At 40.7% G+C, this 12,626-nt stretch overlaps 1 protein-coding gene across 1 annotated transcript in view; it reads right to left on the bottom strand.

The window, feature by feature from the left end:
* LOC121280286 (twinfilin-2) overlaps positions 1 to 12,626 on the bottom strand; it is a 118,165-nt gene that overhangs the window by 32,340 nt on the left and 73,199 nt on the right. The window contains exon 3 of the mRNA XM_041192110.1: positions 8,239 to 8,417. Coding sequence (XP_041048044.1) covers positions 8,239 to 8,417 — 179 coding nt within the window. The remainder of the gene's footprint in view (positions 1 to 8,238; positions 8,418 to 12,626) is intronic.

Below are 12,626 nucleotides of genomic sequence, written 5' to 3' on the forward strand. Positions count from 1 at the left end.
AATTCCTCATGAAATGAAACCACTTCTGGCTGTCCTTGTGGGGTGAGAAACAGAGTGAGTCTTCCAGCTGGGTGATTCTACATCAGAGCTGGAAAAGTCAGAGATGCAGCAGGTAGAAAACAAGTGTGGAGGTGGAGGGAGGGTGAGCGTGGACAAAAGGGAAGGGCTGTGATAGGTTCCAAGACATGAGAAATAAACTGACTCAAGAGATGATGGCACAGTCTATCTGCGGGTGGAAATGGGGCAGATTTTAATTCACTTAAACTGTTTAAACAGGCACAAATATCACTCCTGGTCAACCAATCGCAACTACTCTTTCAAAGCAGCACACTGGGCCAAATGGCCTCTTTCTGTGCTTTAAGCTTCTCAGCTATGGGTCAAGTGCTGGTAAATGGGATTAGGTAGGTAGGTCAGGCGTTTCTCACGTGTCGGTGCAGACTAGATGGGCCGAAGGGTCTCTTCTGCACGCTTAGATTCTGAGGTCAGTACAGGACTCGCCAGCAAAAATGTGGTGCAGTACCTGTATAGGACAGATGGGGGAGCCTCTGAGCAATGCATCAGTGAAGATTTAAAATTGAACAGTCATTATTGTAGCCCTGGACCCAGCAATTCTGATGTTTTCAGGTTAATCCCTTCATTCAAGCTGCATTTCAGCTGAAATCATTTCAGTCTCTACTCCGTCATGGCTGCCGGCTCCCCGGGAAAAGAGAGAGAAAAGAAACCACGGATAAGCGAGCATTGCTCATGCAATGGATGATGCTGTGTACAAAGTACAAAACGCGGGTAAGTGAAAATGCGAACAAGGAAGTCGCAAACAGCAGGACTTTACATATTTTAAAAAGATGTGTCAGCACAAAACCAAACACAGGTGTTTCTCATTGAATCTAAAACTAGGACTCAGTTTGTGGTTTGTGATGTCACCCAAATCCCTCAGTTGGATACTGCTTGATAAACAGTGCTAACAGGACCCATTACCTATTCCTTTTCCAATTGTCTCCCCTTTGTTCTTCCTCCTGATGGCTGTGGTACATGTGATACAGTGAAACAGGGATCCTTTGGCAACGTGACCATTCTTCATGTATGTGTGCTGGATATTAAATGTCTGATTTAGGTATTGGGCCTTTGGGGACATTGCAATGCACCCACAGCTACCCCTGGCGATCACACAAATAAGTTTGAGGTGGAGGTTGCAGGATAAACATCAGGCAGACAGATCTTTTTCCCCTCTTCCTAGACTGTGAGACGTTTTCTCGGTTGTATGAGATAGCATCACATCCAAAGTGCAGTTAACCTTTGTGTTACTGGAGAGAGCAGAGATGGGCGGCAATTTTACATCAGAACTTATCACAGGTGAGGAAACCTCTGCATTTCAACTACAAACAGCAACAACTACCCACATTTATATAGTGCCTTTAAAGTGGGAAAGGTCCCAAGACACTTGAAAAGGGCACGAAGTTTAACACTGAGCCACACATGGGGCAGAATTTTACATCCCGCAGCCAGGCGCGCGCCCGACCCGATCAAGTGTAAAATAGCGTGTGATGATGTCGGCCGAATGTCTCGATGTCATCGTGCACTGGCGCGATATTTCTGTTGGGCACCCAAGAGATTCGGCAGCGCGCCAGCCAACAATTAAGAGGCCCATTAAAGCCATTAATCAATTAATTAAATGCTATTTTTCGCTGCCTGTCTAACCTTATGACTTTGCATTTTTGAGGAAAGCTCATCCACAGGCGGGATGAGATTTCCAACGTTAATTTAAAAAAAAAAAATTTTGCCAGAATTTTTCCGTCGGCGATTTGGGGGCGGGGCCTGCTCACCGACGGAAAAATGATGCGGGATGACTTCAGGAGGAACCCCCGACGTCATCCCGCCCCATTTAAATATTCAGGAAGGCGGGCGGACAGCGAAATCAGCTGTCCGCCCGCCGACCTGTCAATGGCCAATTGAGGCTACTGACAGGATAATTAAGCTAAATAAAGGCCCTGCCCGTCCAACCTTAAGGCTGGCGGGCAGGCCAGGAGCCCCGGCGGGAAGGAGAAAAAACATGAAACCTCAGCCACTGGCGGGATGAGGTTTCATGCCTGTTTAAAAAATCTTTAATAAAGTTGATGTAATATTTATTAACATGTCCCATCTCGTGTGACATTGTCACAAGGGGGGGAGACATTAATAATTTTTTTATTTTGCTATTTTTGATGTTTTTCGCGTGAAAGAGTGCACTTTGACAGATGGGGAATCCCTCCCCCCCCGCCCCCCAACATAGGAAGCACATCCCATGGGGCAGGCCGCTGGGTGGGCCTTAAGTGGCCCGTCCACTCAAAATGGTGGCGGGGCCTGTTTCAGTGGCGGAGTTCGGCTGCTCGCCCGCCTCCGAACCAGTGGGGCCTGCCCGCCCATTGAGGGCTAAATTCTGCCCAACGTCTTTGCTCATGTGAGTGAGTCCTATGTGGGGACATTTTTTTTCTCACATTTTCAAAATCTTTATTTTTGATGTTAAAATTCTTCAGCTCCCTGAGGTGGCTCCCAACCACTTGATGACCCAAAAAATAGAGATATTAGGACAGGTGACTAAAAGCCTGATCAAACAGGTTGGTTTTAAGGAGTGCTGAAAAGGAGGAAAGAGAAGTACAGGAGCAGAGAGTTTAGGGAGAGAACTCCAGAGCTCAGGGCCCAGGCAGCTGAAGGCACAGCACCAATGGTAAAAATACAAGATGAATTTAAAAAATGTAAAATTCTGTGAAGTGAATTTGAATCTTTACCGCAATTTAAGGGCACAAAGATGATTTCAAAAAGCAATGCTTCTTTAAAGTAAATAACATCGCATATTATTGTGGCATGCAATTTGATTAGCATATTTTGCATTTATAAAACACGTAATTGGTGATTATTGCACTGGATTTTAATCAATCGGCATTGTTTTGCAGTACTGAGAGAAACAAGGCACACCACAGAAATATGTTAATACTCTTTTCAACAACATACCAGATTTACATTGGAGGGATAATTTAACAATAATCGCCTTTCTGATTGCTTCAAACTTTGGCTTTTGTAACCTGTTGATGAACGCTGTCAGCAGGTGGCAGTAGTTATTCATGAACAGGCAAAACTCTGTAAAACGGTACGGTATGCCAGTGTTTCTATTCTTGCAGACAATACTGTTCCTTTAAAGGATTACTGCCAGTGCTTTGCATTATAAGCTCTGAAATACTGGCCCAAAGAAGGATAGCAAATTGTGGAATTACAGATATGATTTCCTCATATGGTGATTTCTTGACTTCAGCCATGGAGTGAGTAAAAGCTAAAACTGGGAGTCACAGAGATCTTGAGTCGCAACACCAGTAAATTGTTGGAAAATGGTGAAAAAAAATTCAAAAGTATTTCAGTATTGCCATATTAAAATCTTTGTTCATAAACTGAATTCTGGAAATAGGTTATGAACATGCCACGAGGATCCTTTTTGTGATCTGACCTTTGTTTAAATGAAAACAGCATATTCGTAACAAATAATCACCGAATGCAATCTGTAATGTAATAACTGTGCTGCATATCTCAAATGTCATGAAGTCTCTTGCAACATACTTTCCCATTATGACTGTGTTCTTTAAAGCACATGTTTGCAACAACAGGGATTGTGAAAGTTAAGCTGCCATTAATGCTAGCAAGAGCTTAGAATCAGCAGAATTTGTTTTCTGAACATACCGGCTTTAAAAAACATTCACAAGGGACATTTGGCAAGGCAATTTTTATTGCTCACCTGTTGTTGGCTTGAAGTACAGACAGAGCGTGGCACAGAATTATATACCGGGTGTTTATAAAATTCTTGTGCAACATTAAACTTCAGTAACTTTAGATGTACAAATGATAGAACTTTAAAATGGCATATGAAAGCGTAATTCATATGGTTTTAACAGGATACAGATTAAGTTTCTAGACTTCAACATTGCTGCCATTTTTTGTGACGTCGTTCTATCCCGATTTTCCAACATTTCACATTTCTTCTACTGCTACACACCAACCGTTCCTTCACTGTCACTGGGTGAAAATCCTGGATCTCCCTCCCTAACAGCACTGTGGGTGTACCTACACCACATGGGCTGCAACAGTTCAAAAAGGCAGCTCACTACCACCTTCTCAAGGACAATTAAGGATGGGCAATAAATGCTGGCCTAGCCAGCAATACCCACTTCCCATGAGTGATTAAACAAAAAACAATGTCACCACGTTCAATCAGTTTCAGCAACATTAGACCAGCATTAACAATATTAAAAATATGAATTATGATTTCATATGCAATTTACAGTTTTCTTCTCTCATGTGTACATCAAAGTTACTGAAGTTTACTGTTGCACAAGATCTTTATAAACATCCTCTATAGGGCAGACTGAGTAGCATTGTCAGGTTTTGTGGAATTAGCACAGAAATGTCCAGTCATTTTTGAATTCAATTTCACGACTTGCTATGATAGGTTTTAAACTGAAGACCTCTGGGTTTCCAGTCCAGTACCTTGGCCAATAGGCTACAATATTTGTATCGGCCAACTCCAGTACCTGCCATATTTAAAAGAAAAACAGAAGATGCTAGAAGAACACAGGTCAGCCATCATCTGTCAAGCAAAAAAACATTTCAGGTGTGTGACCTTCATCAGAACTGACCTATTGGGTATTTGCAGGAATTTGCAACTGTATTTTTGATTTCCAGCCTTTTCTTTTCACTTATTCTATTCAACCTGTGACTGATTTTTGGGAGCAGCATCTAGAGAAAAAGATCCTGCCACCATGACTGAACTTTCTGTAACCCTATGCAGAAGTTTCTCTCTTCATTATTTTGGCCACTACATGGGGCCAGGTTGAAGGAGCACAAGTTTAAAATAGAGTTTAGCTGAGCAACAAGTGTTGCAAGTTTGGAGAGATGAATATCAATGAATTTCGGTGGACAAATTCTGATTTTGTCATGCTAGAGGCTTTAAAAAAAAACGTTAAGCAATTAAATCACTGTATGGATCTGGGAGCTGTTTTATCAGCAGCTTTACTTTAATTGTATCATTTTACTGGGCTACGGGCCAAGTGCTGGAAAATGGAATTAGAATAGATAGGTGCTTGATGGCTAGCATGGACATGATGGGCCGAAGGGCTTGTTTCTGTGCTGTATAACTCTATGATTCTAAAGTGTAAATCTACTACAGGAAGCATCAAGTTAGAGGACAAATATGCATATCCAAACACCAAAAGGAAGCATCAAACAAACCAAAATGTTCAACATTTTTGCTGATATAGTTGGAAAGATGTAACAGCACTGAAGGAAACTGCTGAGAGGATTTCAGGACTGCTGTGGAAACAGATTTGGGGCTTTGGACAAAACAGCTCTAATTACTTCCTGAACAGTCTACGATTCATTAGAGCTTTGTGCATCCAACTGGTTGGATACCCATTGCACTTTTGGGGAAACAGTCTGAGGAAAAAAAAAATCACATTTGTAACATAGAAGCTTAATTGACCAAAACATTGAAAATGCCTATAATTTTATATCTAAATCTGTCATGGAATAGAGGGACAGAGGATTGATCCCAAACTCCAGAGAGCTTGGGACATCAGTTTCACCGCTGTGGGGAGGAATTGAGAGGGGACCAGGTGATTCCCATCAAGCAAAGGAAACCATGAGCCAGCCTACTCTGTGTCGCATCAAGAGAGTCGGGGGAGCAGCCTGCCTTCTGTCCTCTAGGCCTCAAAAAGCCTGACAAAATTCTTACCGTGAGAAAATGAGAATAAAGGGATTTCATACAGTCACAATATTGAATGTAATTGCAGGCCACATTCTGTGCCTCAGGATAGTGTACAAACTGAAGCTTTTTTCTTTACTTACTTTTTCATATTGAGGATTTGAATGAAAACAAACTCTTTACTACTTTATTTTCTAGCTTGAAAGTGTTACATTATTCTATCTGTAGAAAGGTTTCTTTTTGTCAAATTGCAGTATGTTAGATATAGGTCAGCCTAAAGCTCAAATTTGTTTTCTCAGCAGAAAAGAGGCACTGGACAGTATTCAGCAGCTTCCTGCTCCATCCATCAGTGTAACCGGCAGCAAACTGATAAGGGCCTACAATTTGATGCTGTTTGATTTGCAGTGCTTCTCCTGTGGACTTCATAGTACAATTCAAACACATTTTTTGAAAAACAGGTGCAGTCATTACTTGCAGAAAACAAGTGGCCGTGGGACTGAGGAACAGTAATTAAAATTAATGCATAACCTTTCTTGAAAAATCTGCCTGGAACATGTAAAGGAGGAAACAAAAACTGGAATTTGTAATAAGGGAGTGAAAGGAATTGTGGCTCAATTTCTTAACGCTTATATTTAACTTATTTTACATGTTGCAACTCCTGTCCATCTGCACATATAAGTCATTGTTTGGTAGTTGAAATTGGGGGTTTGCTTTCTGTCTGAGGCATTGCTGTGGATGCCAGGAAGAGCAAACCTGCCAACTCTCTGACTGTGGCAGTGCATAGGACAAGCAATTTAGATGACATTTTGAGGGTTGTACTGTAAAGCAAGTAATTGTAGTGCATTCTGGCTGAATATGATTGATTGACTTGCTCCCACTGTTCTTTGCATTCTGGACTCTCTAGCAGTAGCAATGCATGGGACAGTGAATTTACAGCATTGTTTGGAATTGAACATGGCAGGATTTGCCTTATATGGGTGAGTTATAATGAAGATGGAACTGCACTCATTCCAGGAAGCTCAATTACCAGTCTGGCCCAGTTCCACTACTGTGTTCCTTCTGGACTATCTGCGTAAAAGACAGTTGACATGCCTCAAACACTTATTTCCTTCTCTGGGAAGCCTGACTGAGGCATACCTTACATGCAGCACATTTTTTTACTTTAAAATGTTTCGGGGTGGAGAGGCACCTTATAGGTGGGGTTAAAGAATAAACATTCATAATTAAGGTATACAGTATCCTATACTATGTACTATTATTCACTTACAGTGAAGATCAACTACTTCCATAGATCAAAAATACTCCCAAATAGATAGCTTAGCTGCAATAAAACTGGTTTAGGTTTCCCATGTAGTCGAGGTAGTGAAAAATTAATGAGAAGACATAGAATACAGCCCTGCTTGGTACATATTTTTCACTTTCATGATCAACTTCAGAAAGTGGAAACAAAATATCAAAGGGACAGTTTTCTTGGAAAACATTTTCAGATAGGCTCATATTCTAAAACTGCGAATAGCCTGGCTCAGAAACTTTGAAGCAGTGTCCCTATGCTAGTTAGTTCATACAAGAAAGCTTCTGAATTGGTTGCAGTGTAAACTCTTTCAATGCAGTTTTGATATTTAAAATATAGGAACAAATAAAGGGTCACTGGTCATATTCTTTTATGGGGTGTGGGCATCGCTGGCTAGGCCAGCATTTATTGCCCTTAAGGTGGTGGTGAGCCACCTTCTTGAGCTACTGCAGTCCATGTGGTGTAGGTACACCCACTGTGCTGTTAGGAAGGGAGTTCCAGGATTTTGACCCAATGACAGTGAAGAAATAGCAATATAGTTGCAAGTCAGGATAGTATGTAGCTTGGAAGAGAACTTGCAGGTGGTGGTGTTCCCATAACATCTACTGCCCTCATCCTTCAAGATGTTAGAGGTCGTGGGTTTGGAAGGTGCTGTTGAAGGAGCCTTGGTGAGTTGCTGCAGTGCATTTTGTAGATGGTATGCACTGATGCCACTACGTGTCGGTGGTGGAGGGAGCAGATGTTGAAGATGGTGGATGGGGTGCTAATCAAGTGGGCTGCTTTGTCCTGGATGGTGTTGAGCTTCTTAAGTATTGTTGGAGCTGCACGTGGGTCATATTCCATCACACCCCTGACTTATGCCTTGTAGATGGACAGGCTTTGAGGAGTCAAGAGGTGAGTTACTCTCTGCAGAATTCCCAGCCTCTGACCTGCTTTTGTAGCCACAGTTACTGGTCAATGATAACCCCAGGATGTTGAAAGTGGGGGAATTCAGCGATGGTAATGCCATTGAATGTCAAGGCAAAATGGTTAGATTCTCTCTTGTTAGTGATGATCATTGCATGGCACTTAAGTGGCAAATAACATTCCTGCCACATATCAGCCCAAGCCTGAATGTTGTCCAGGTCTTGTTGTCCAGGTTAACCTATCTTCCTCTCTTTCCATGTTTGACTAACCCCTTAATATTCTTAATGTTAGTTCTGTTGAATAAAGACCATGCATAACTTACGGGGGAATGATCAGGTGACCAGGAAATAAAGAGCCATTCGTAACCCTGTGCATTCTGGCTGTCAAGACGATAAAGGATGTAGCATGGCTGCATGTCCTCCAGTACGGGAAGGATGAAATTGTCGTAGTCTCTGTCCCATGCCTGCGATGGCTCTCTGTACATCCCCAAGACTAACTGCTCTAGAAGAGAATTACACACATAGTCAATTTCACATTTCAAAATGATTTTGTATTCAATTTGATCAAGTATTAATAGCAGGGTAATCTAAACTACAATCCAATAATTCCTATTTTACATTATTTTTAATATAAAATGCAGAAGTAACCAAGAAACACAATATGCGTTCAAAATATTGCTACTATAATGTGATACAGATGTCTTTTAAAACTTAAACACACGATACAATTTTTTTTCTTTAACAGTGCGATCTATCAAACTGTTAACTGATAAAAGATTAAAAGACATCTGTACCACATCGCAGCCACAAAATCAGGCCTTGAGCAAAAAAGGAGGCACTGTTTTTAAACAGGGAAAAAAAATCACTGCTCGAGTAAATCTGGAGCTACTCGTATGCACCTCACAGTAACTGGTGACAGAGGTCTGGCAGATGCTGCACAGCTGGGTGTCTATCCCTGATGCAGAATGACATGCATCAACAACGGACACAATTTTAAGCAGAACTGTCACCCATACAGGACCTTAGAATGTTTGATGTTAACCTAAACAAGACCTGGACAACATTCAGGCTTGGGTTGATATGCCCTAAATGGAAACTGCGCGATACCCTAACGGTCCTTATCCTGGTTACAAAATCAACAAAAAAAATTATTTTCTTTATTTTTTTCTATTCATTCATGGGATGTGGGTGTCACTGGCTAGGCCAGCATTTATTGCCCATCCCTAATTGCCCTTGAGAAGGTGTTGGTGAATGGTCTTCTTGAACTACCGCAGTGCATTTCTGTAGTAGGAACTGTAATCCTGTGTTCAGACAAGCAAGTAATATTCACTGTTAAAAATGAACTTCTATCCTTGAATTGGATAATACTCCAGCAAACAGGTCTTTCAAAACAAACATGTTCAAAAATGGCTCTTTACAAATGACTTATAATACTTAGATCTACGTACACAGTACATCCTACTTTGAACTTGTGCCTTGAGGTTCACGTACTTTGGTAAGCATAAAATTCTTCTTCCATTATTTGACTAAAGGCAAAAATCAGAAGTAAATCTGAAATGAAAGCAGCCCCAATATGTTCATATACTTTCAACTGGAATAAATTGCTCCATGGTTTTCTGCTTTCTCTATCTTTATTTAATTACAATTATGTTTCTTTTACTGTAGATTAATTGAGTATCAGCGATTAGTAAACTGATTTTTTACAATTAATAAAATTGTGTAGGGGACACCATAGGGTTCTTCCTACAGAAAACTAACATCTTCACTCCAGAAAATCACAGATTATTTAATTTCAAACATCACAGAAGAGTTAATGCCATGTGTTTATTTTTGTACACACTGCATTGATACAAACATAGGAATAGGGGCAGAAGTAGGCCATTCGACCCCTTGAGCCTGCTCCGCCATTCAATAAGATCATGGCTGACCTGTTCGTGTTTCAAAGTCCAAATTCCATCAACCCCCGGTAACCTTTGATTCCCTTGCCTAACAAGAATCTATCTACTTCTGCCTTAAAAAATTCAGTGACCCTGCCTCCACCGTCTTCTGAGACAGAGTGCTCCGAAGTCACACATCTCTCTCATCTTTGTCCTATAAGGGCGACCCCTAAAATTAAAACAGTCCCCCCTAGTTCTGGACTCACCCACAAGAGGAAACATCATTTCCACCTCCACTTTGTCAAGACCATTCTGGATCTTATATACTTCAATCAAGTCACCCCTCACTCTTCTAAACTCCAGTGGAAACAAGCCCAGCCTGTCCAACCTATCCTCATAAGGCAATCAAGTTACAAATGCACAGACAATAACTTAAATTTATGTAACATCTTTAATGTAGTATAACATCTCAAGGTGCTTTACAGGAGCATTATCAGAGCCGCATAAAGAGATATTAGAACAGGTGATCAAAAGCTGGGTCAAAGTGGTAGGTTTTAAGGATTGTCTTAAAGGAGGAGAGGGAGGCAGAAGGTTTAAGGAGAGAATTCCAGAGCTGAGGGCCAAATTAGCTGAAGACATGGCTATTAATTGTGCAGCAATGGAAATCAGGGATGCACAAGAAGCCAGAATTACAGGAGTGTAGAGATCTCAGATGGTTGTAGGAAGTTGGAGAGTTAGTGAGGGGTGAGACCCAGGAGGGGTTGGGGGAGGCATGGTTTTTGAACACATGGATGAGGGTTAGTATTCAACTAGATAAATACTAATTTTATTTTAGAGCTAGGGACAACCATATATATATATATATAGACAAAGCTACGAAGATGCTGAAGAATCTGATGGTGGCCAGATTGTCACAATCCCATGTGACCAATCGGTGTGTTGCAACTGTCCACCATGTGATGTTACATAATGTCAGATAACAAATTATTTGCATTCCAATAGATTGATGGTAGCCCAAATCTCAGTCCATACATATGTCAGTCCCCTAAACTCCATTCCTGCATTCTAAACATGGTAAAATATCTATAGATTATATATAAATTCATCTGCGACAAGAAATTTCACTTGTTGGAACATTTCTGAGAGAATTATACCGGTAATACTCAAACTGGGTGCATTCATTGGGCACTAAATTTAAAATATGATTGAATGGCTGAAGTAAAAACTTACCTTATCTTTGGCTTCTGTCTTCTTTGCCTCAAAACTTTACTTGTATACCAGGTAAGGTAAAGTTAGATTTATATTCTAGTAACTGAAGCTTCTTAGTTTAAGTGAAACTGTTCCAAGGAGTGGATAATGACAGAGGGGCAGTCCATGTATTTACTCATAATGACCAGAAAAGGTCATGAGCACTCAAAACAGAAGACAGGAAAGGGAGATGAAAGCTACAGGAGGTAGAACTAATTTTTTCAATCGGGCAGATATGTGCAAGTTGGTGAATTACCCACAAATACACCTTTGTTGTTACAGGCAAGTGACCAAATGTCAAGATATGAGTTAATTTATTGATAAATGATTTTTGATCTGTAATATTCTTTACCTAGGTTGATTGGAAAACATTAATCTTTACAAAATTGATAATGTTACAGTAGAGATCTTGAGAATATAATGAAATATTGTACTAATATTTATAAAATATGCAGTTTACAGTAAGTTGAATACAGTTGGCAAATACACCCACTGTTTCGTATGTCTGTTCTACAAAAGGAAAGTGAATTGGTTGGCTGAATTTGAATTGATTAGAAACTAGATTTATCCACATTGTGCAGCTAAGTCCAATCTCCAAATCTGAAATTACAGCAGCTTTGAAAGAGATCAGCAGAGATATAAAGTGATCTTTTTGTTTGTGCAATGATACATCGAAACAGTGGCCTGTTAACCCTGCAAATTAAAGCTACAATCTTTCAACTTTATTTTCATCTAAAATATGAGAAAACCTTCAGCTTTCGTTTTGTCCTCAATGTTTTTTTTTAAACAAACACTATTGGCAATATTAGCAAACACATTCATTCACATGACATTTCTCCATGTGACTGCTGCTCTTCTCTTTCTAGGTGGTACAGGTCATGGGTTTTGGAAGGTGCTGTTGCAGCAGGCTTGGCTAGTTGTTGCAGTACATCTTGTAGATGGTACACACTGCTGCCACTGTGCACTGGTGTTGGAGGAAGTGAATGTTTAAGAAGGTGGACCTTTACCCTGGTAAAGTAGAAGGCTACTTTACCCTGGATGGTGTCGAGCTTCTTGAGTGTTGTTGGATTTGCACTCATCCAGGCACACACTTGAATTGTGCCTAGTAGCTGGTGCACAGGCTTTAGAAGCCAAGGGTGAATTACTCGCTGCAGAATTCCTAGCCTCTGATCTGCTCTTGAAGCCACAGTTAAGTTTCTGGTCAATAGTAACATCCAGGATGTTGATGATGGGGGATTTAGTGATGGCAATAATATTGAATGTTAAGGGAGGATGGTTAAATTATCTCTTGTTGGAGATTGCCTGGCACTTACGTGGTGTCAATGTTAGTTGTCGTGAGCACTCGCAACCAGAATTTTACTTTTTAAACAATATTTTCTCTGCTTCCCTCTTTTTGTACCATACTGTTTCCCTAGCTAAGAGTTATTCCATGACTTTGTCAGCATTACTGTATAACTGGTTGTCAAATGGTGGGCTGGAGCCTACAAGGCTTATCTGCTTCCTCCTTCTGTTCTTCCCACTGTGAAAAAGTTCCAAGCCTATGTTCAATAGCATTCCCCACCAGGAAATCTGAGCAACCTTTGCAT

The sequence above is a fragment of the Carcharodon carcharias genome, chromosome 7 (assembly GCF_017639515.1).
Source record: "Carcharodon carcharias isolate sCarCar2 chromosome 7, sCarCar2.pri, whole genome shotgun sequence".
Lineage (NCBI taxonomy): Eukaryota > Metazoa > Chordata > Chondrichthyes > Lamniformes > Lamnidae > Carcharodon > Carcharodon carcharias.